At 40.7% G+C, this 25,098-nt stretch overlaps 1 protein-coding gene across 2 annotated transcripts in view; it reads right to left on the reverse strand.

The window, feature by feature from the left end:
- Positions 1-23,192, reverse strand: part of PRDM2 (PR/SET domain 2) — a 65,413-nt gene extending 42,221 nt beyond the window's left edge. Inside the window, exons 1-6 of one of the 2 annotated variants that reach the window (XM_032131417.1) lie at positions 23,119-23,192; positions 16,032-16,105; positions 9,448-9,565; positions 9,081-9,184; positions 5,785-5,937; positions 661-787 (exon numbers count right to left, since the gene is read on the reverse strand). In XM_032131417.1, the coding sequence (XP_031987308.1) occupies positions 661-787; positions 5,785-5,937; positions 9,081-9,184; positions 9,448-9,565; positions 16,032-16,040 (511 nt within the window). In that variant the 5' untranslated portion in view covers positions 16,041-16,105; positions 23,119-23,192. Of the gene's footprint in view, positions 1-138; positions 162-660; positions 788-5,784; positions 5,938-9,080; positions 9,185-9,447; positions 9,566-16,031; positions 16,106-23,118 lie in introns of those variants that run through there. The other variant, XM_032131418.1, reaches the window with a different exon arrangement.
- Positions 23,193-25,098: the final 1,906 nt, after the last annotated feature.

Here is a 25,098-nt window from a genome sequence, read left to right on the forward strand (position 1 = left end):
GGCCGAAGTCAGCCAGGAGCAGCCATTCCCACCGCCTGCGAAATTCCATAACCAACAAATCGGCCTAGAAACAACAAGAAATTAAAAACCGCAGGGAATAACAGGACCGGAATTCTTCATTTGGCTCGACTGACGTACCCCCAACCCCGGGCTCAGCCTTCCCTTCCCAAAGGATCCCGGCGCTCCCGGGCTCAGCTCCCCCTTCTCCAAAGCGGGATCGCGACGGCCCCGAGCTCAGCTCCCGCCTCCCAAGGAGAGATTGCGACGGCCGTGGGCTCAGCCTCCTCTTCCCAAGGAGGGATCGCGGCGGCCCCGAGCTCAGCTCCCGCTTCCTAAGAAGGGATCGCGGCGGCCCCGGACTCCGCTCCCTTTCCCAAGGAGGGATCGCGGCTGCCGCGGGCTCGGCCCCCGCCCCACGCGGGATCGCTGCGGCTGCGGCGGCCCCGCGTGTCCCGCCGCCGGAGCGGGACGTTCCCCCTTCCCGCGCCGCTCCCGCCGCCTCTCCCAACTTTTCCAGCTAAAACTTCCACGTTCCGCCCGCGGCGCCGCCGGCCGGGCCGGGCCCTCCCCTCCCTCCTCTCCCGGGCTGCGGAAGGTCACGGCGGCCGCAGGTCGGGTTCCCCCGCGCGCTGGCGGCCGTGGGGCCAGTCCGGTCCGTACCTCTGCGGGCCTTCGGAGAGTGCCGGCGGCTGCGGGCGCTCGCTCGCTCCTCCTCGATCGCGGCCGCTATCGCCGGGTCGTCCTCGCCATTGTACCACACCAACAGCTCCTCGCCCGCCGCGATTGGCTGCCGGGACACAACACAGGGCGCGCGGCCAATCAGCGCGCGCGTTGTTGGCGGGGCGGGGAGCGGCCGCGGCGGCGCCCACGGCGCTGCCCCCGCCGAGCCTCGAGGGCGCCGCCCCGCGCGCCCCCTGCCGGGCGGAGGGCGCAGCGGCCGCCCCGCCCCGCCCCCGCCCGCGCCGGAACCGCGCTGGGTCACACACGCACAGCACAGCACCCGAAAACCCTCAGAACAACAAATTTTAAAACACACACAAAAAAACGGAGAAAAAAGTCACAACCCCCCACAAAAATTCACAAGAAAATCTAGAAAAACCCCACAAAAGTGACAAGAAAAGACCAAAATAAAAGACAACCTCGGAAAATGACCAAAAAAAAAAAAAAAAGAACAGAAAAAAATCACAAAAGAAGACAAAGTCAGAAAAAAAAGACAAACAAAAACACAAAAAAAATCCTCACCAAAAAAAATAAAAGAGAAAAATCATGGAATGTTAAGGGGTTGGATGGACCTTAAAGGCCATCCAGTTCCATCCCCTGCCATGGGCAGGGACACCTTCCACTGCCCCAGGCTGCTCCAAGGCCCGTCCAACCTGGCCTCGGACCAGGGGTGGGGCAGCCACAGCTTCTCTGGGCAGCCTGTACCAGGGTCTCACACCCTCACAGGGAAGAATCTCTTATCATCTAACCTAAATTTCCCCTCTTTCAATTTGTATCCATTGCTCCTTGGCCCACCACTACAGTTCCTGACAATACAGCGGTAGTATTAATAGTTACAGTTAATATTAATACAGTTATATAGTTAATTATTAATATAGTCCCTGTACTAACAATTAATACACAGTTGTTATATTATTATTATTATTTTTATAGCTGAACCTTCCAGCTGTAATGTCCCAAATTGTGGTTTGCCTCAAATAGTGACACTGATTAAAGTGCTCACTTCTATGGATATTCACAGTTAGTTCTTTTCAGAGAGCAATCAGGTTGGAACAAACACACCTACCTTTATACAAGGCATTAAATAACATTAACTAATTATAATATAATAATAAGTAACTGCTCAGGCAGCCACTAAAGCAGGGATCTGGAATAAAATCTAAATATCCAGGAAAAGACTGCGGGAGTGTGTTAACGGGAATACAGATAATTACAACATGTTCAACACATCCACTTGATTACAAAAATCAAGGTTTGCTTGCCATTCCAAATTGATCATTTCTACTCTTTTCAATCAAATAAAAAACCAAAAACAAACAAACACCACCCCCACCCCCCCCAACTAAACTAGTCAAATGGGCATCACTGCAAATGCTATTCATATTCCCAGCACTGGCAATAAAAGAAACTCTATCGATCACTTCATTTCACATGCTCCTTAAAGTATCATCAGACTCGAACTAGTAAGTCCCCAAGTTGGCAGACTAAAGATGTATTTTTACTCACTTTTTAAATCTTCCTCATTGTTTCTTCATTTCCTGAAGCATTTTACCCAAAACCAAGAAAAATTTAAATGCCTTAACTACAATCTCCCTCCTTCAGGGCTTAATGAACATGGGGCTGGTGGAGACCAGGTCCTATTTTTAGTCATTACATCAGAGCAAAGGGTGTCCTCAGACTATTATTTCCAGTCTGAAGCCAAAGGGGAATTTTGTCTCAAGAACCAAAGTAGGATTTCTTTCTTCCACAGCCCATTTTTTAGTAGGTCTCACAGCACATGATAAAGGTGATAATTATCATCATAGCCCCAGACACTGGAACAACAAGAGATGCAAGATCCTAACAACTAAGGGAAAAGTTTAACTTACAAGCAAAGCCTATGGTTTGGCTTCCTTGAGTTCCAGAGGCCTGATAGGATAAATAGTGGCAAAGTTATTTGCATGGCCTTGTAGCTGGTGAGCAGCAAGGAATGCAGCAGAGCTGTCTGATGCAAAAAAACTCTTATCATCTAAAAAATATACAAAGCCAGAGCAAAGATCTGGCTGAGATTTCAGGCAATGCAAACACAGGGTGGTAACAAGCACATAATTTGTTGGCTGCATGGCTGGAGCTAACATTCAACTTGATGAATTTAGTTTTATTGTGACTGCTCTAGAACCTAAATTAAGCCCTCTAACCTTGTACTTCTAAAATGAGATGCAGCAGCAGCTTCAAAACCAGACAATTAAAGCTGCTCCCTCAGTAGCAATACAAGAGAAGGACTACACTGAGCAAGTGCCACTTGTACCACCACTCTTCCTCGTGATACCCTCTAGTAACAACTCCAAAACCCAACCTCCTCCAAACTATTCCCTACAGATCCTTGGTGTAGCAGTGTCAGGCTGGAACAGCCTGGCTAAAAGAGGTATGAATTTTGAGAAGGTTCATGAGGTTAATAATTCCCACACACTTTTTTGTGCTTTTTGTTTTAACTGTAACATTTAACAGTCCTTAATCTGAGTATTTTCCGTTCAAAAGGCTTTTGGTAAGTTCAAAATTTGTTATTTTCAGAGTAATATCCTAACAAGTTATTAACTTAACCTAAGTGACCTAAGAGGCTCTAGCACAGATTGCCTAAAAGTCAATTATTGTGCACTTTCAAGCACTGCAATGTGTCTTGTACAGACTGAGGTGGACATTTGCCCGCCCAACTTTACCAGAATACCTATTTTTCACTACAGACGCTGCATTGTACTGTGATATTGTGCTTCTGCACCTGGGTGTGGCCTCATCTGACCAAACATAAGCAAAGTGAACATTTACTTGTGTGATTCTTTCACACTCTATAACCCAATATTATGTTGCTTTCTCCTATGTAACAGGGAGGATCTTGAGTTATTATAAACCTGTTTGGCAAAACACTCATCCATAATCAAATTAATTTCATTTTAATCAGGGACAGTTTCATAGCCAAGCTTCTTTAGAAGACTTTTTGAAACTGAGTTTTCACTGTATTTTACTTTTTCTAGAATTCAAGTTCCGTCCTGTGTGCAGAACAACGCTACACAGCAAGCTCCTCTCATGAGCAGAGGCAGGAAGAGCTGAAACTGCATCATGAGTTTAAGCCGCTCCCCTGCAATACCACAGCTCTCACACAGGCATCCTGGGGAAAGCAGATGCAAAGCAGCTTACAAATACCCTCAGCCCTTCAGTAAAGATGAAGGGAAGATAGAAGAGGACAGCATTTGCTTGTGCTCACTCAAGTTCTATTCTGTAACTATTCATTGAGAGCAGGGAACAGGGAAGTTAGAGCTCTACAGTTCCGAGGTGGTTCTACACCAAGCAAACTTGGACTTTGTTATCTTAGCAATGACGCTTGGAAATCAGCCTGTTTAACTTACAAATTAAAAACCTACAAAAAGCTGAAGGAAGCCTTGGGAAAAACAAGACCCCATGACTATACTTTCAATGCTTCAAGGTAAAGCAGAACAAAAATACACACAAGCCACTAGAATTCTCCTTTGGGGGTAAATAAAATCTGTGCTGTTTATTTGTTCAGCAAGTGGAACTCCCCTAAATTTATGAATTATGATAAAGATCAGGAAAGAACCATGTGTTGATACCTGGGCTGGTAAATTTACAGCAGGTTTGAAATGGCAGTGTAGAGACCCTAACATTATATGCAAAAGGACGTTTAAGATGTTCTTTATCACATGCCTTCCTTTGTCTTGGTTAGCAGTAAGGTGTGACTAGGATAAAATTCATCAAGTTGCAAGAGACAACAGTCAAAGGAACAAAAGGATATTCCAGTGCTGAGACAAAGTATTTGTTATTCTGTCAGCAGTGCTCAGCCTCTTCAAGCAGCAATTTTCCAAAGTGCAATATCATGCATCAAATAAACAGATTTTTAATACATGAATGCTTGTCTTTGTCAGAACTAAAACTTTTGCAGAAAAGATTCAATGAGAAATTTAAAATGTCAGAACGACTCCAAAAGCACACTTACATTAATGAGCTAGTGAGACTGTGGGCAAAGGCAGAGGAAATCCAAAATAAAGAGTCTAGAGAAATCAAGGCTGGCTACAGAGACATATTGGGAGTCTGCCCTCTGGGAATAAACACTGCAGAGAAGTCAGTAGTCTGGCTGACAATAGTGAACCTCTCCTTGAATGCCATTAGAAAGTTCAGAAAATGTTTAGAAGGTTTTTTCAATCTAGCTTGAGTGACCTAAAATTTAACATTTACCTACTGCTGTACTGCCCCATAAACTTCAAAACTGCATGGGATCAACTCAATCTTTTCTTAAGCAAATACCAGTTACTAACAGATATTGTTGGCCTCACAACGGAAATGGAAGGAACGGCAATAGTGCAAAAACAAGGCTGCATATACCCAAAACCCCCAAAAGTATTTTAAATTAAAAAAAAGTCAAGCTACACACACTCACTGCTAGGTGGTCTTGATCAGGGATTCAAGAAATACTTTAAAGCCACAATATTCTTAACCTAACATGCTCCACCACTACAGTTAAACCATTTTTTTCTTGTTTTGGGAGATAAAATGCTCCAGGAACTACATCATTTTCCCTGCCTCCCCCTCACTCCCTGAACAAAACTGAAATGCTGTAAAACCATGAAAAATAGTTTCATGGAGCTACCCATAAAAGTGTCTTGACAGCCAAACTTTGTCATAAGATGCACAGACCATAAAAACTGATTACTGCAAAAACGTCCTCAGCAGAAAAAGTATTGGTATCTACAAAAATAGCATAATATTTATTTCATATACGCTGTAGTTTTTCATTCTAGTTTATATCCAATTTGGTGCTACAGCAAATCATTAGCCAATAAGACAGACTTACTGTTGAAACATTCTGTAGTTTAACAGTAAATCTTAATGTCAAAGGTATTGGCAGATAAGAATTTATACCAATGATGTGTAGCATTTGCAGTATTTTAAATATAGTTCATAAAATGTTTCAAACTCTGTTTAATGAAAGTACAAGGAAAAAAAATTTTTAATAAAGCAGAGTAAAGAGGTTAATAATAAAAGATAACAACGTAGCAGCTGTTCAGACAGTGATACCTTTAAACTCTTGTAGTATATGGTCCTGTTGATCTCCAGAGGAAAGAGATTCTGCTCCTTCCCTGAGCGGGCCCAGTTTATGTAGCGGAGCCAGTTGCCCTTCTCTGGGTCGGTGGCATCCACACACATCCAGCCCAGGTTTGGGTAATACACCTGTGAGAGAGACAGCAGACAAAGAGACACCTGCTCACACCACTGCACTAAAACACTGCATTTCACAGCTACACAAGATACTTGGTATCACCCCAGGCCAGAGACAACACAAAGGGCACAGCAGAGCCAGGGCTGGAGTGGGCAAAGTGTTGCTGCTCTTCTGCAATCTTTTAGAGAAACTGCTACAATTGGAAAAAAACCCACCTGTGGCCTGCAATCTCATCTCTGAAGGCTCTGGGCTCAAAAGCCAAAATCCCTAAAACATTTTACACTTTTTCTTCAGTTTGGCAAGCCTGAAATGGTACTTTAGATTTTGCATTTAGTAAAATTACTGATTTTAAGATATGAAGGCCACAGAGCTTTATTTTTACCATCTGAGGAATTGGAAAAAATAAAAATAAAGAAGCTAGAAGCATTTGCTTTATTTGGAAAGATATGGGGAAGCATACTTTAATCTCTTTTTAGGGTATAAAAGAACATTTTAACCTTTCAGAAATCTTGTGACCACCTTAAAAAACTGGCCACATCAATAAAATTCTGCATGTTCCAAGATGCTGTGTAAATTCTTTGGTTTCTGTTCTTGGGGAAAAGGCTGACACCTACTCCTGGTTTACATTTCCAGGCAACTTGCAATAAAGCAAGAAGGGGACTGACACCTTCACTATTTTCTGATGACAGGCAATTCTGCTTCTCTTTCAAGATACTATACATCTCCCACTCTTCTTATAATCCAAGTTAGATACCTATAAGAAGAGCTATCAGTGGGTATTTTTCCTTTTCTGTTTTTCTAGAAGTCCAAAAATCTACAGTGTTGTAGCTTTTTATGTTCTGATACTGTACAGGTAATTCCAAGGCTTTTCAAACCGTTCTCCAATTTCAACCTTACGTACACTTCCACAACAGCTTAGAAAATCCCCTATTTAATAAATTCTTTTTTTTTTGTGCTGATAATACTGTTGATTTAATGAAATAGAATTTTATCAATAAAAGTGAAGTTTTAATAAATATACCACAACCATCTTATAGTTTTCTTTCCAAGCAAACAGAAAATATCTCCCTTACTTAAATGACATTATGAAATCCAGCATGGATTTCATCAGCTGACTTTGTAAAGAATGTTCACCAGCACACCCAGCCCTTGCAATATGAAAGCATAAAGAACGTCCCGGATGAGACTGCAAAAGCAATTCTTTTGGTTAAAATGGAAGAGGAGAGCCAAAGAATGCTGTGGGAAAGCTAAACAGTTATTGAATATATGTATAAATGTAATTACTGATTACTTTTATACATATATATATATAACCTTACTATATTTTTATGTTACTTTATTATAGGTTTTCCACAAACCAAAATACTTTATTGCTTTTCTAATTTACAGAACATTACAGTCTAATTCACAGAATATTGTTTAAAGGCCTTGTGCACTGTGAGAAAGAAAATAGCTCCAACTCCTCTCTATAACATTGTGACTTTAAGTGATTCCTGTACCCACAATAAAACCCACTCAGCACAGCTGTGCCAGTCATTCTGAACCAGCATTTCCCTCCCTTTTCAGACACTTGTTCTCATTTTCCCAACTGTGGCTTTTCTCCAGTAGAAAAGGAAAATATGTTCTCTCCTCAGACACCACAGGCATACACTGTCACACACAACTCATCTTTTTTACAATAAGCCTCTGGTATGACAGTTCAAAATCTTTAAAATTGACTGGAGATGCCAGTTTTAGAAGCCTTACTTTTTATTCATATTAACTTGACTAAAGAAGCAAATGGAATGCTTGTGGAAAAGGTTGTTCCCCAAGTTGAGTCTCCATATACTGAACTGCTCCTACACACCACCATCCTTCTACAAACCACATTTTCCAACAGTTGAGATTCTGGACTGGTTTCAGGTATTGGCATATGGGACCAACTGCTGCAGTCTCATTTTAGCTGGTTTTTTTTCTAACTCTAAAATCACTATTAAAGCAACACACAATCACTCTGGAATCTAACAAGGGCTCCCATTATCACCTGCATTGCAAACTAGGAAACTCTGAAACAGCTCACTTGCAACTATCGTTTCTCAACACAAACTGAAAAAATATCCACCATGAACATTCAGCACTGAGAAACACAATTGTAAGGTCAATAATTTACTCGGCTGATTCAATCTCACCAAATGTTCCAGTACCAGATCAAAACTGGAGATACCTTACGCAGCGGAGTTTGTAATAGCATGAGCTCAATGCAACAAACATTATACTTGAAAACTTTATTGCTTTTCTAAACGGAAATTTGCATTTATGGGAATGTCCTAGATCAGTTCCTCTGATAGAGGTTAACACTAAGCTCTGTGCATGTTTTCAGGGTTTTAGGGAGTTCCATTTTTGCAGGCAAGGGGACAGAAGGATGGATGACCATTATCAGTATCTTTAGCCTAAAAGTCCATGTTCCAGAACATTCTATGCCACAGTTCCTCCACCCCTCCCCTCCTTGACTATTCACTTTGATAAAACCATGTGCTGTGTTTGTCTTCAGAAAGACTGAAGAAGTCTTTGGAAGTGGTGATGAACTGCCTTAAGGACACTGTAGATGGGATTCAGCTCCAAATTATGACATTTACACTTTGGAATCTACATAATATCCAAGGTCTCCTGACTACCAGTGGAGCTTCCAGAGCAGTTCAGCTGCCCAGACAACACTTGCTTCAAGGCAAGCCCAGCACAAGAAATACTGCAACACTTGAGAACTCTTAAAAAACTCCAAAAGCTGGTTTTCAAAGAGCAAAATGAGGAGTGATGTGGCTTCCTTAAGAGATTCCATATCCTCCTAATTTCATAAGCAGTTGACAGCACTCAGTTGCACTCAGGATTCAAGCCAACAAACCAAAGATCAGCAAAAAATTCTTAAGGACAGGTGTGATCCACACACAGCATATAAAAAATACAGCAATTTCAAACAATGCCAATAGTTTATAAAGCTTTGTAATTCAGAATGGTTGCTCCATCCAAATGTCTATAAATAACTGTTAGTAATGGCAGTAATAGATAGCAACTACCTTATATCAAGTCTATTTCTAAAATATCTGGAAAAAGTAAAAGCTAAAAACAAAATATTGACCTGGTGACAGGCCCATTTTTCCATTTACAGGCTGTTTCTTACCTCCCACATGTACACATTGCTCTTAACTTGAGATCTTTTTTTCTTGTCACCAACGAATGGTCCAAACTTCTTGCCTTTCAAAATTGACTTTGTTGCCCAGACACCTGAGGAGATATGTATCAGGAGTTAAAACTAACCTAAGTTATTTCAGGCAAATCTTCTACTCACAATTCGTATTTCTTAAGATTGTTACATGTGTCTCTCGGACTGGGGAGCTGTCCACTCTTCCCAAGAGGAATTATTTCAGACAAATACACCAGACATCATCTCTACCCAGCACAGGAGGGATCCATGCTTTCACAGCAACTCCAATTTATGTGAGCTACTGTAAAAATCTTCATTCTCTTTTCACAGCTGTAGCACTCACCAAGCCGAGTCTTGTCAACAGCAGATGGGAAGAGCCTCACGTCCTCAGGAAGGCCCCTAAGAACGTGCTCAGGAACATCATCCAAGGTCTCCACAGCAACAGGAGAGTCAGCTGTGTTCTACAAGTCAAAAAGCCAACCACCATTAACAGGCAAAAACAACTACACAGCAGGTGATCAACCCACACGAGCTTCAAAACCTTCTGACTTGCATCAAAGTAAAATTTCCAAACTGAGGATAATTCCACATATATTCATTAGCAATCATTTATTTCCCTTTTTCAAAGGATGACTTACAGGCATAGTCAGCCTAATCAGTCCCCCAAAATCGAACTAAAATAGTTTCTCATCTTGCCTTAAGTGACCAAGTACCCCTTGTGAGAAAGACTAAAAGGTACCTTCAGGAGAAAACCAGACCCAAAGTTCCAACAAGTGCATACAATTGAAAAACCCGGAAAGTTATTTGCTCTGCTGTTCAAAGTGAGAGTGTTGCAGTAAATTAACTACTCCAACGCAGACACTAGCACTTGCACTTGGGATACACCATCTATCCTACCACAGTGTAGCAGGATGCTCTGCCTGGAGTGGGGTAAGACAATGCCCTATTTGCAAAGCTATCAGTGATGAATGGAGGGGGGTGGAATCATGCTGCTTTTGGTGTTTAATAATGCTAAAACCAGGCAGACTCATCAATCCCAAAATTAAACATCCTGAGGGTTAGGAGAAGATGTTGCAGAGCTGATAAAGTACCCGAGAAAGGAACAAACAAGTGATACTACTGATAACCTGCCTAAAGCCGCTGAGCTGGCACAGCTGCCTGGGGACACCTGACTGACAGTCCAGCACTTCATCCTAGAAAAGCCCAGGCCCGCTTCTGAACAGGGTCTTCTGACACACCCCTTCTTGCAGTGTGTGTGGAGATTCCTCCCTGGAGTGGTGACGCCCCCCGAAGGCATCTTTAAAGCTCATCCAGTGCCACCCCCTGCCATGGGCAGGGACACCTTCCGCTACCCCAGGGTGCTCCAAGCCCCGTCTAACCTGACCTTGGACACTGCCAGGGATGGGGCAACCACAGCTTCTCTGGGCACCCTGTGCCAGGGCCTCCCCACCCACACAGTCAAGGATTCCCTCCTGATAGCCAGTCTAAACCTACTCTCTGTCGCCGTGAAGCCATTCCCCCTTGTCTTGTCCCTACAGTTCTTGGTGATTAAAGTATGTGCATGTCAAGTTTACTGCTCTGCAACAAAGAGTATAAGCTAAAAGCAGCTTTTAAAGAGAACAAAGGGATTTAAATAGTTATTTCAGTATCATAAATGTTAGTCACATTTCCTACATCAAGCAACAGCTCAGAACTTTAGCCAGCAGCTTATAATTAATATAAGAAGTTTTAAGATATTTTTATATTAAAGTTTGATAGGCAATATAAAACTAATAAATTATTTACTGCCCAGTAAGTGATTAGTTCCATTTTAAGGAGCCTCCAAGGTTCAATCTTATTTTTATAGTACTGTTCATACTGTTACTACTCACACTTGTCATAAAACAACCTGCTCCCTATTACCTACTTACAATTAACAAAACACTATTTCTGATAGAAATTACCAAAATTTCAAAGTTACAAGAATGCAAAGTTTCCTATAAAATGTGTCTACATTCTGAAAGAACTGTGTTTGGTGAGAACTAAGCCCTTATTGAACCACATATCCTAAAAAAACTCCCTGCCCTCTAACATGGAGCTCTAATCATTCTGGTCAGGAACAAACACTGGTGGTAATGGCAGGAACAACTCTAATATTAAGGATGTTATAGTTGAGCTCTGAAACCATTTTTAGGAGAGGTTAAACCGAGAAATTTGTCCCAATAAACTCCGATTTTTTGGAAATTATTCTGGCTTGTACCTATAAAGCAGAGATACAATAGTAGTTTTCATATACTGACTAATACTCAGAGTATTTTCCAGTGAGTACTTTTGAAATATGCTGAATTTTGAATATACTGGAAATGTATGTTAAAATGCAGCTCAATATGCTATCAAATTTCATGGTTTTTATCTCTAAAGCAAAAGAGATAATGCTTCTCAGCCTTTGCTCCTCAGCACCCAGTCTTCATCAGGGTGCTGCTATGGCAATGATTCACTACGTTCAAAAACCCAATTTGCTGAGTGGAGTTACAAGAACAAATCTGCCAGTTTTAACAGCAACAATGAGGAAAATGACAGAACTGGAGTTAGAGCAAGGTTATTCTAGTGCTGCCTTCATAAGCCTTAACAGCTGCACAGAGAGTTCCCGGAGAGCTATTTGTAGGGGAGCAAGACCCCCAAACTGGAAACTATGGAAGGGAGAGAATGCCAGAAATCCCTTCCCGTCCAAGAGTGAAGACACCAAGGAGAAATACTTATTCATTAGTTAGAATAGCTGAAGTCTATTCAAAGCAGAGCAAAGCTTTATTTTGCTCTTTCAACAACCCAAAAGGAAAAATACTGGTGAAAGCAGCCTGATTTTCAGACATCTGTTTGCCTTGAACTGATATGCATGAAGCCATGTCTCAGCTGAAAAAGAAACGTGTTCTTCTCAGCATATCAAAGAAACCTAAACATCTTTCCAGTACGTTACCCTAGGATTTCATCAGGGGAGAACTGAGCCTATTTTTCCCAGTGGTTTCTAACAAATTATATACAGACATAGAAGAGGGTGGCTGACAGCTCTCAGAATGGTGCACTTCCAGTTTGAAGCTAAAAGCAGGATGGTTTTTTTGGCTAGGTTTCATTTGGGGGTTTAGTTTCCTTGGAGAGTGTTGTTTTTGGTTTGGGGTTTTGATGAGCAGTTAAAAACCTCAACTGCTGATGAACAGTTAAAAATCTTAAGCCTGCAAATAATTTTTAACCTATCAAAGCTGAAAAGTGAGACTCAACTGATTCAGACAGAAGTGTACAGCACTGTGATATATCTTTGATTTTCCTGGTATATTTCTTAATAGTCACACCTCCTTTTAACCATAAATATCCCCAAACTGTTCTACCATTTAAGAAGTGTATTTGTATGGAGTAGTATACAACCACAACTTTACTGTGCACCTACCTGCATAAATCAGAGATTAGCAGGACATTCAGAGAACACTTAAGACCCATCCAACACTTGTCATATTAATGGATTTCATAAGTACTAGAAAACTGGATATGGCCTTTACACAACAATGCATTTCACACCTCAAATGAATGGTAATAAGTAATCAAATTCAAAACAGGAAAATAAACAATTTAGTTCAGTCAAATCAGTGCAATTTCTTTTTATTTGCAATTTAGATGTAGCTACTTGAAATTTTTTCCAGATCACAACTTGTCCCCAAGCAATGTCTGTCTACCAAAAAGAAATACTGTATTTCAATCACTTTTCTACCAAGACTTAACAATCACATTTAGATTTATTTTCCTGTTTATAAAATTCACTTCTTGATAAGGGTAGAGCACTTGTGCATGTCCTACAGCCAACTTTTGCATTTATCTGAAGCCTTAACACAGTACTTTTCACTCCCTCCAAGGCTGCAAGTTTGAATACAAAAACACCTAAAGCCTGTTTCACTTTCAAGCTTCTTACTCTGAAGTTAATCAGAAAATTACATTCTAGCATTTAAATCAGCTGGTATGAAGTGTCTTTAGAACAATGCCAAAGGATCCTATGAGGGCTGAAGTGGTGCCTAACTGAAACTTTTCCTGTTTGCATCAAATCCAGAGTTCAGACACTCTGACGGTACCTTTTAACACATTAAGCAACTTTTTACACCACTTATGAACTAATTGCACTTATGAACCAACCACAGAATAGTCCATAATGTTACAAACAAGCAGAGTAGAAAAGGCACCTGCAACAAGTATTTAGAGGTGGTCAGAAATTGGAGCGAAAAGGAAAGAAACCATCCTGAACAGTGCAATGAATGACAGATAGCCAGTCAGTATCATATTAGGGTGGAAACAGCATTAGGAAAACCGAGAAGATAAAGGAAAGCATGCCACTGAAGAGGGAAGGAGGAGATGGCAGAGAAGTTAAAAGAGGTAGTTGAGGAAGAGTAGTTGTGCCAGCTAGCACAGGAAAGCAGAAAGGTCTCTCCTTGTCCAGGCACCTTACCTGGTTACCCCTCTTGGTGCCACAATTTCACACCATTTGTGTGCTTGAAAATTAAAGAGGTATTGGAAATATTTGAAATAATCATTGAAAAATTCAGAAGGAATGGGGGGAGGAAGTTTCAGTACAAGAGCAAGTGTCATTTGTTCCCGTACTCCTCAGCACGTTTTAAGTAACTGCTCATGCTGTTTTCCAGGTAGCAACCAAATTCCTTCTACTCTGTCTTAGTGCAGTCTGAAATGTAGTAAATGCTACCAATCAAACCCCATGTTTGCTTGGTGTTTTTAAAATAAATTATTCAGCTATTCTGACAAACTAATTTACATATTAGAGGAAGATCTCCTTTTAAAAGAGGACACATACTGCCTATCCTGAGACAGCAATCTTCCAAGAAACCCAAAACCATAAATTCCAACAACAGATGGGGTTTTTCTTAATCCTCCTTCTCCTTACAACAAGAAGGTCATATCAAAGTATTTATGAAAATGTTTTCCTTCACTACTTCAAGAGTTCTGTGGGATAAACCACAAAACTAACAGTCTTTTCACATAAACCGAATCAACACCAGAGCAGTTAGTTTCAGGGTCACCAAAGTCACACCAAAAGCAGAGACAAGCAGAATCAAAGAAATATGAGAACAAACCACTTGAAAGATGTTTGGCATCAGGCAAAAACATTTCTTATACAGACCCGGCACTACAACTTGTCAACAGTGAATGAAATGACAAGGGCACTGCAAGAAAAAACACCACAGGGTTGATGCTAAATACAAACTTAATACGAATGGCAGGCAAACAACTAAAAGCCGTATGGGCTCCATGTGCTTTGGAAACCAAAGGTGAAAGCCAGAAACACCAAGGAGGACCCTAACCTGTTGTAAGAACTCCCAGAGGAAGGGTCATCTCACCCTTTAATTGTAAGATGACACACACCACAGCACAGCATAAATGAGATGATAGAGCAGTCATATATCCAGCACAGAAATCTGATTTAATTCTAGAAACAAATCAGCATGAAGGAACACAACAACAGACAGGCCATGATGGGACATGGACACACAAATGGGAACGAAACAGTCGATAACAATTACAGATTAGGATCTACAATTTTCAGAGTTTTAGTAGAATCCAAAGCTTACTGGAATGACTAATAAAGCAGGATTATTCCTCAAGCAGAGAGAGCCATAGGCTTCTGGCTTCATGCCACTGAGTGCATCAAAACAAATCATACAGGTGAAAAAATTTCAAGTCTCAACAAAAATTTTGAAGTAACAGTTAACCCTGCTCCCCAAAATAGACTATTAATGCTTAAAAGTGTGCTAATGCAAATGTCATTTCTATTTTATATATATAAATTATATTTGTCTATAGATATAAAACAAGTATGTATTTTTACAATAAGTATTTCAACACTCTGATAGAGATTATATTTTGCTTTTTACCTTTTTAATATGTACAAACATATTGAAGAGTTTTTACTTTAAATCAGAGAAAAAAAGCAAGAGGAAACATCCCACCAACCCAATCCGTGCTGTAATTACTTATGCATATACTTCTATGACTTCACAGAAAACACACTTCAGCAAATGCTAACTGTATTCAGGCCTGCTGCTGATCAAATAAGGATAATAAAAGCACATGCTGGCTATAGGCACTGAAGTATACAAAGCATTTTATAAAACTCTGTATTGTGGTTGTTTCTGACTCACAAAGCTTCTGTTCATGGCTGACTTTTTCAGCAAAGTAAAAACGGCTCTCCTGCAGTGTGATACCCTATGATCACATGCCCATGCCAAAGGGGCTTGGTAAAACCAGCCAGAAAGAGAAGGACTTGTGAGAAAAATTTGAGGCAACACATACTTTTTCTATATCTCTAAGTAATACAGCTGTGTGACAGACAAACTGATGGACTACTTGGATAAACAAACGCAGAATAAAATGCCGATTAGAACAACACCCTCCAGTCAGGATACTCGTGACTCCATACAGCAAAGTGCTGCTCCACAAAGGAAACATGCTTTCCCAGTCTCTCCACTTGGTTCCAGGAGATTCCAGAAAAGTGTGAGATTTCCCAATCTATAAATTTGTGGCAGACTGTTTACTGCACATTTGAAAAAGGAAAGTGATTATAAAAAGATTTTTAAAAATGGAAGCCTTCAATTTTCAAACCACTTTTATAAGGAACTGAATTATTACGTACAGCTTCAGGAGGAAATAGAATTTTCTGGAGAGGCGTTCTTAGAAGAGGTGCCAGGAGTAATAACTTATACACTGCTAAAGGGAATTCACAAAAACCTCGAGTCCATGAAATAACAGACATCTCACAAGCATACACGCTGTAGAATGGATGATTATGAAATCTAATGCAACTGAAGATTTTAAAGAACATTTTTTTAGTGGATGATTTACTTTTCTTATTAATAATTAACTGTTCTAAGTATTTTGATAAAGTCTTACATTTCTACTCACCTGATTCATTTTGAATTCCTGCTGTGTTCTGAAAAGATACACACAGCAAAGAAACTCCTTTGATTACATGAACCCTAAAAAGAAAAACAGACAATTGTAATATGTACCCGTGTACAAATTTACATTGAACTGAAAGTACACACAGAGCTGTAGTTTCTCTTTCTAAATCATCTGTAGAAAAGGAGCATTTTGCTTCAGAAAAAATCTGCTCCGAGCTACAGCTTTTTTATTACAGCTCAAATGTGTCTGAATAATCTCAAGATGGGTATCTAGCATTAATCTTTTTCCCACTTTAAACGATGATGTAACAGATGTGCTCAGGTAAGATTGTTCCATTTGTTTTTTATAGTAAGTTAGTTTGCTCAAGATTGAGTACTTTTCAGAACTTTAGGAGTCAGATCTCTTTAGAATTTTATATCAAAGCATTATGGAAGGCCCTATGTGGTTTTCAAATTTAAAAAACGTACGTATTGAGTCTCTACTCTTCCATATTAGAAACAGGAAAATATTCCTTAAAATTGAGCTGTATTGAGGTATTTTATTACACTAATGCATTTTACATTCCTTTTTAATAGAAGCTTGAGATTTCAAAAGGTATCTGACAAAAATTCGTAGTTTGAGTAGGCATCAAATTTGGAAACTCACAACTTGAGGCAAAACTAATCAGAACGATGCCATATCTAAGGGTCAAGGACATCAACTCACTTCCTTTCTTTGTCAACACATACAAAACAGCCTTTTTTGCAAATTAGGCCAAAAGCACTTTTAGTCCCATGGTCATACAGAATTTTCAATAAATTAACGTCCCCATTTTTGGAAGTTAACTGGTCCCTCTTCACTTAAAGCACTTTATTCAAGTACTGCTATTTCTTCCCTGTCTTTAGTTGTCCTGCTATAACAATGATCAACTGAACTTTTTTACTAAGTAATCTGCATAAGTACTAACATTTAATTTAAAATAAGTTCAAGTAAAAATCTACTCCAAATAAATGTCACATAATCCCTCACATCTTTGCACTGAAAGAATTCTTAATGCTGTGCAAAAGTGACAACACTGCCAAGCATCATTCAAATATTACATTGCTTAAGAAATCCATAAGAAAAGGAAAAATGTCCTTGGAAATGATATTTCTGTGGTATACAGCTCTTCCAGGATTAACTCCTTTTGTCCCGGTGTTTCCATACTACGTGAGCATTTAAACAAAGAGCTGCAACATCTGTATTTCAGTTCCAGTTTTGCAACTGATTCTGTGGGATTTAAAGTTTGCCAGCAGAGACCAGTTACGGGATAAGGAGCTCCATCTGAACAGCTTGTACACATCCAAAGAAAAGCCTTCCTTCTGGAATGCATTATTACTAACTTCCTAACTTATTTCAGTGTTGGAGTCAGTATAAACTTCTGTACTTGAGCTGAGGCCTGAACATCAGGGGAAAAACCCAGCACTCCTATTCATTGTTCATTGGGACAAAACCCACACAACATCGTTTTATAAATGAAATATTTTGTGCAGCAAGAGGCGTCAAATAATTTCCTAGTATGAAACCCAACTTATTTTTAGTATCAAATGTCTCATTTTTCTGTACTGTTAGAATATTTTTATACAATTACTCACATAAAGTCAAGAACCTTTTATGGACACAGGAGCACAGCCTGAGGAGCACCAGGCCATGGCACAAGTTTATGTTGTTATTATCTCCACCTGCCTATTTCTACCTTTTCTCCTCCCTCTCACAGAAGATCATAATTCCCTCAATACCACAGGCTTAGCTGTTTACATAATCACTTTTGATCACAAATCTGGAAAGAAATCTAGGAACCCAAGTGCAGGAATTGCCCATGTAACAGTGGTGAATGACAGTCCTCTGAAGCAGACACCTCATCTCCAACACTGCACACTTAGCCCAAAGCTCCAGATATACACAGACAATAAGGATTTAAAGGACTGTCTTACAGAAGCAAACATTGAACACCATCACTATCCACCACTAAATGTGTAGAATCTGAGACAAGTAAATATCAATAAAGTGACGGGCTGCAGAGTTAAAGGGAAGTTCTGTCAAGCTGAAAATTTCCTCTAAGCTGAACTTTCTTGGCCCAGTTATTAAATAAATCACTTTAAAAATGTGAAAAGCAGACAAAATCTTATTTTGTTTCATTTGAGCAGTAAAAATACACTTTTCTTCTTTTTCATATACTATTACAAAATTATTTTGCTTAGAATTAATAGTTAACAAAGAATTTTCAAAACAAAAATAATGATATTTTTACAAATTTTGTAAATATTTTATTCAACTTTTATACAACTGGTTGTATCCAAGCCTCTCAATGGTATTTTTTACAAGATGACAACAAATCTTAATATACTGATGTAGTTAAACATCCACACAAGACAGTTTAGGCAGATTCCTAACAGACTGTACTATTCTATATTCTTTCAACTACCAATTACCAGTGGAATCACTTGAGCATAAAACAGAATTAGGGGAGAAATTAAATTTGTAGTAAACCAAAAGCTTCAACAAGTATTTTTAAAGCTATTAATTTAAAATACACACTTCATATTAAAATTTTATACCTGCAGTTCTGCATTTTTTCCTTCTTCCACATCACTTACTTTGTTAACAGTGAACTCAACTATGTGGAAAGCAAGATTAATTGCACTGTAAAATAAATAAAATTAATACTATACACAGTCTTGTGTACAGCCACTAGTTTTCTTTCTACCAAAATGAAACATTGTAAGAACAGAAGCATCTGTAACAGTAAACTTGGGGTTTAACTTTTGGTACACAAAGTTCAACAAACTCAAGAAATTATTAAGTGAATTCTACAACTGCTGCCCAAACATTAGTTCCCAGCACAATCACTGGGTACCAACAAGGTCTTTACTCTTGTCACTGCAAGCAGGAACAAGCTCTGGCTCCGTACACTAACGAATTCCCAGGTACACACAGTCAGGTCCTGTATGCAGGATTTCCCAGGAAAGCCCCGAAGAAAACCATGCTGCTCTGATGTGTCACCAGGGGAATCTGTCATCTATTAAAGGCACAATGATGGCCCCATTAAATCAGTTTTAAAGTTAGCAACTTTAAAGTCCACAACTGCATCAGTACTTTGAAAAAGTCACTCAGCAGCTCCATCAAATACAGGTAACAAGTATTTTCACCCAACCTTTCCTCCAAACTCAACAGCAATATAAACTATTAAAGACCTGAATATTGTTAATAACATCTACCACAGTGAACTTCAGCCATTCACTGAAATCCCTAAGAATAATAAAGGTTCTATCCCAAAAGTGAAGCATGCACACCAGCAACCCAAATTTTCAAAATTAATTCTAAGAAAACATTGCCAAGTCATATTGATTTTAAACTACTACTTACTTCTATATCTCATGAGTACAAAAATACTACACACTTACTCAAGACATTAAAGCATCTGGGAAACAAATGAGAGAAAAGATGCAGTAGATCATCTTATCTTAGAGCTTCAGAAAAACTTATTTTTCTGAAAGGCTCAGTTTTAGGCAACAAATTATATTTATTCAGGTAAGAATATACAAGACATTTGTATTTAAGGAAACACTGTGGTCTCTAAAACAAAATGCTTAAAGCAAAAAGTATTTTGACGTTATTTCTGAATCTGTGCTTCAGAATTTTAAATATTCCATTAGAAAACCTATAACTTCTTAGGAATAAAGTCTGCAAACAAAAGCAAGTAATTTTATTCAAAACCAGCATGCAGATCATCCCTTTCCAACTCAATCAGACTGAAACAGACTAGTCAGCATTCCTAGATTTTACTAAGTAGACTATCTTCTGATTTTATAAGCTAGATTTATCATTGCTGTATGTGGGGGTTTTTTAAATCCCAGAATCAAAGAGCATTTTGAAAGAGAATGCTGCTTCCAATTCAGAGAAAAGAAAAACCAGGCATGAGAGTATCAATCCTATTTTGGAAGCTGAAAATGGGACATGCATTACGTCACTGCTCCAGTAAAAACATGTTCATTAGAGAACCAGGAACAACTTGAAAGTCTCCATGGCCTGTTTTCCTAATGACCAGGGTTCAGGCTGGGATATCACACAGTTCTTGGCTTTGTTTTAGTTTCTAGCTGCAGCACATGACCATTTTTTAAACATCAGGACATCTATATGTTTTCAATTCAATATTGAAATACTCTCATCCACGAATTTTCCATGCATTCGGTGAAACAAAGCTTGCCAATTTAAAAAAATAAAGTTTTTAAAGATTAAAATATGCACGTGACAGGGCACCCTGTTTCTATTGACAGGCACTTAAATGCAAAGACATTTTCAGCTACCCAAGGCTCCCTGAATAAGAACAGAGAAAAAAAGGGCAGACAATGATTTTCTAAACACTAAAATCTATTACCTATTGTCCAATAGGAAAAAAGGCTTTGCTTACTGCCACGTAGCCAAATAAGCTGTTATACCCCAGGAAGGTTTATTCAGGTAACCATGAAAATAAGCCAAGAAATTACCAACACAACACAAACCCCAAGTTTCTTAATCAAACATCAACTAGTCAAGAGAAGTCAACAGAAAATAACAAGTCTCTAACAAATGCAAATATGCAGAAACACCTTTCCAATCTTCAGATATGAGTGCACTTTAATTTGACTCGCAAATGCAGTAAAACCTAATGAAAATTTTCTCAGGTAAGTACTCTGCTGATTTACTACTATGTGAAAAAGCCGATTTCAGTCATTTCCTTTTACAACACAGGACTCATCCTCCCACTTTTGACTACAGCATGTTTTATACAGAGGCAGAGAAGAAATATTTTTCAGCTTATTCTCAGTGGAGAAGAAATACATTGGTAAAAGAAATTATGTCATTTGGGGGGTTAAGTATCAGGATCATATCTGCCCTTTCCATGTTAACAAGTTCAACAGCAAAGATATTGCAGTACTTTAAACAGGTTTGCCTTGTCTAAACCACTCCGAACTTCTGTTTTCAACAGAGAGACATGCAGTAAGCAGCATCTCCCTTTAACACAGTTTATATTACTTATTTACCCCTAAGGATCAAGGCTTTTATGTGTAAAAGTGAAATGGGGATATCACTGCATTACAGGATGGACTTCCAGAGCCATTTCAGTTTTTACAGAAAAAGATGTTCTCCTTTACTTCCCGTCCATTCTCAAGAAAATTTTCAATAGTGAAAAATGGATGTGTTATACAAATGCACAGAAGTACTGGAACATTCTTCCCCACCTTCCATGCTGCACTGGTAGAAAGCTGTTCTTTGGATTCCCATAAAACAAGCAACAACTCAGGAATCTCCAAACACCGTACTTATCATGGCATTTCCAGCAAACATACTGTATTCAAAGTAATGATTTGCCCTTCAGTTAACATAACTAGGGTTTCACCGTAAGTGCCACATTTTTATGGTCTATGCCATGGACTGTGGAGGCACTGCTGTCCCAGAAAATCCTGGGACCCATATCTTTGAAAACCAACAGGTACCTCCACATGGTTCTCACTGCTGTCTCTGCAAGTCCAAAAGTGCTTTTGTTTCTTAAAAGTCACTCCCTCATCTATCAGTGATGCAGATCTCCATCTGAAGAGTGCCAATGCTCTCACTGATTCACCACCATGCTTTTCCACAGTTGGAAATCTCTCTCTACACCAAGGAAAGCAGCCCTGAATTCTTAACATGCTCATCATTTTTACTGAAATGTGGTAAGTGTCATAAGACAACAATATAGAATCATGGAATGCCTTGGGCTGGAAGAGACCTTAAAGCTCATCCAGCCCCACCCCCTGCCATGGGCAGGGACACCTTCCACTATCCCAGGTTGCTCCAAGCCCCATCCAACCCACCTTGGACACTGCCAGGGCAGTCACAGCTTCTCTGGGCACCCTGTGCCAGGGCCTCCCCACCCTCATGGGGAAGAATTTCTTCCATGTATCTAACCTAAACTTCCCCTCTTTCAGTCTGAAACCATTACTTCTTGTCCTATCGCTACAGTTCCTGGTGAGGAACATAATAATTATATACCATGCTGCTGTACCTCTCCAGTTCCCCTAATCTATTTAGTATATTTGAATAAGCTGGAAAAGACTTTGCATCCAAATAACATGCTCAAAGTCCAGAGCACAGACTAGGAACAGCAAACTGGGGCAGCATCAGAAGCACAAGCAGCCCTGCTGTTCTCTAGAGCTGTCCACTGCTGCTCACTGAAATGTGAAATAAGAAGAGTAGTTCTCTTGCCACTGAATGATCATTTAACAGGTGCAGCTACACCACCTTATCTTCCCTCCTCAACAGCTGAAAACAACTTAAAGTTTTCTTTACTGCTTCGGAATGGAAATTCTACAGCTTCATATGAATTTGAAACCACTGGAAACTTCACTGAATACTTCAGCTACCTGCCCATGAGATGGTTATCAGCAATGCTCCACAGGCTGCTCCGGCTTCAAATAAAAAAATGCACTTAAGATACATCTCTTGAGCTGTTCTAAACGTCTTACACGAATTTTTTTCATCTCACCCCAAATGTTTTTCCCCCCACGCTACTACTGCACCACCATAAATTATTCTCCGACTTAGGAGAATAATTTATAGACGGACATTTGCAGTGAGGGAACCAATTCTGGAATTAATTTCTTCGAGCCCTGCTCACCCAGCTTGGCAGAAGGCGAGCCTTGGGGCCTGCGAAGTGCCAGAACTTCTGAAGACAGTTTGAAAGAGCAGAGTTCTCTCAGCATCGGGCTGGCAGCGGCCGGAGCCAGCCGACACTTCCGAGGCAGCGTTTTCAAGATAAAAAAATTGAAAAAGCCGCCCAGGGGATGGAGCATCATCTTCCAACCGGCCTCTCTCGCCATCCTCCGCCCTCGCTTCCCCTCCCCGAGGCGCTCCCGCGTCCCGCCGGGCACAGGTCCCGCACCTGCCGCCGCTACCCTCACGCCCCCGGCCGCCGCCTTCCCGCGGACCCCGGGGCGGTACCGCACCCGCAGCAGCCTCCGCGGGCCCCCTCCCTGCGCCGCCGGCTCTGCCCGGCGCCCGCTCGGCCCGTCCCGGCTGCGCCCGGCGGGTCCGGCCGCCCCCCGCTCACCCGGGCCCCGCTGGCGGCGTAGCGGCCTCAGCGCCGGCACCGTCCGGGCGCCATCTTGTCTCCAGCCTCGGAAGTGACGTTGGGGGGAGGCCGCGGGCAGGGCCCGCCGCGGGACCCCCGGAGCCCCTTCCTGCGTTTCATCGCCTTCGTCCTGCTCATCGCCTTCATCACCCTCATCCCGCTCATCGCCCCTATCCCCAACAGCCCCTTCCTGCCCTTCATCGCCCTCATCGTCCTCATCCCCAACAGCCCTTGCCTGCCCCGCATCATCTTCATCACCCTCATTCCCCTCATCCCCAACGGCCCCTTCCAGCCCTTCTTTGCCTTCATCCCCAACAGCCTCTTCCTCCCTTTCATTGCCTTGCAGCCCTTCATCACCTTCATCCCCAACAGCCCCTTTTGCCTTCATCCCCTACAATGGCTTCACCGCCAACATCTGCAACAGCCCCTTCATCGTCTTCGTTCCATTCATTCCCTTCACCCCTTTCCTTCCTTTCGTCACCTTCATCCCCTTACCCCTTTCACCCCCTTCATTGCCTTCATCCCCAACACTGCCTTCCCCCCATTCATCCCCTTCGCTACCTTCATCCCTTTTCACCCCCTTCAGCCTCTTTATTCCCTTTATCCCCTCCACCCCCTCCATCCACTGAGCCCCCCTCAGATCACACCACATGCCCCAGCCATCTCCATAACCCTCTCTGCCAGACAATCAACAGGTTCTCCAGGTTCTCTTTCCCATTGCTTTTTTTTTTAGTCTTTTTCATCTTTTGTAGTAAAGCCGCTCCGCAAGGTTCTCACCTGTGACTGAAAACAAACAGACAAACAAAGCCGATGAGGTGGCTGAGGGGAAATTATTTGGGTCCCTGAGGTGATGTGGGGACTGACCCTCACAGCCCTGAGGGGTCCAGGCTGTCTCTGGGTTGGGACCCATTTGTGCTGCTTATCAGTTGTACTGTTCCATCTAAACCAAGTTTTTCTCACTGCAATTTCTGAGCAAGTACCTGAGTGGAAAAAAACTTCCATAATCACCTCCTGGGAGATGTCTGTATTTGTACTGCAGGACATAACAGTGTCTCTGTCCTTATTTTCTCTCTCCCCTGAATGTTCTATGCATTATGCAGTCGAAGGTGTATTCCTCCCAGGCTAGGACTGGAATTGTTAAGAATTTGCCATTTTTCCAGAGGAAAATCCCCAACTAGGGGAATGGAAGACATTAATACAGTTACAGGTAAGAGTAAGTTCAGAAATGTTTTACATTTATTTGATTATTTACATCAATGAGTAACATTAAAACTGTCAGTAAGGCTGGACACAAAAAGTACTCATATAGCATCAGGACAGAGGAATCCTATTACATTCCATGAAGCTGGAAGGTTTCCTCAACAAGTAGCCAAGTAAATCACCTATCTGTCCACTCTTATAAAAACAAAGTTTTTTAAGAACAATCCACCATATTTCCAAGACACATAGCTGCAAAGATAACCTTTCATACATCTGGAAGACACACACTGCCAGGAAATTTGAACACCTCTGCAGTGATGCTTAGCTTTGGCAAGCAACAGCAGACTGAAAAATAACAGGACACAGTGATTTTTCCACCTGGAATACTCAGGATGCATTTGTATTACACAATGTTGTGTAGGTACACCATAATCAGTTTTGAAACCTCTAATTTTAGTAGTAAGAAAACCTCAAATATGTTTAAACTACTTTGACTTATTTGACTAATTCTAATTTAGCTGTATTAACATTTAATTTTATAATTAAGCTAGACTAGTTACACCTGTGTAAGTTTGGGGGTTATTTTAAGAAAACTCAAGGCTCCCATATAACATGTTAGAGCCCTTTATCTGTAACAGAAAAATTAAAAACATAGAACAAATTACATACCAAACTAGCTAGAATATGAACCTTTCTACCTTCAAGATTAAGTATAAGGTTTCCCAAAAGTATAACAAATAACAGAAGTGATAACTTTTC

This window comes from Corvus moneduloides, chromosome 22 (assembly GCF_009650955.1).
Source record: "Corvus moneduloides isolate bCorMon1 chromosome 22, bCorMon1.pri, whole genome shotgun sequence".
Taxonomy (NCBI): Eukaryota; Metazoa; Chordata; class Aves; order Passeriformes; family Corvidae; genus Corvus; species Corvus moneduloides.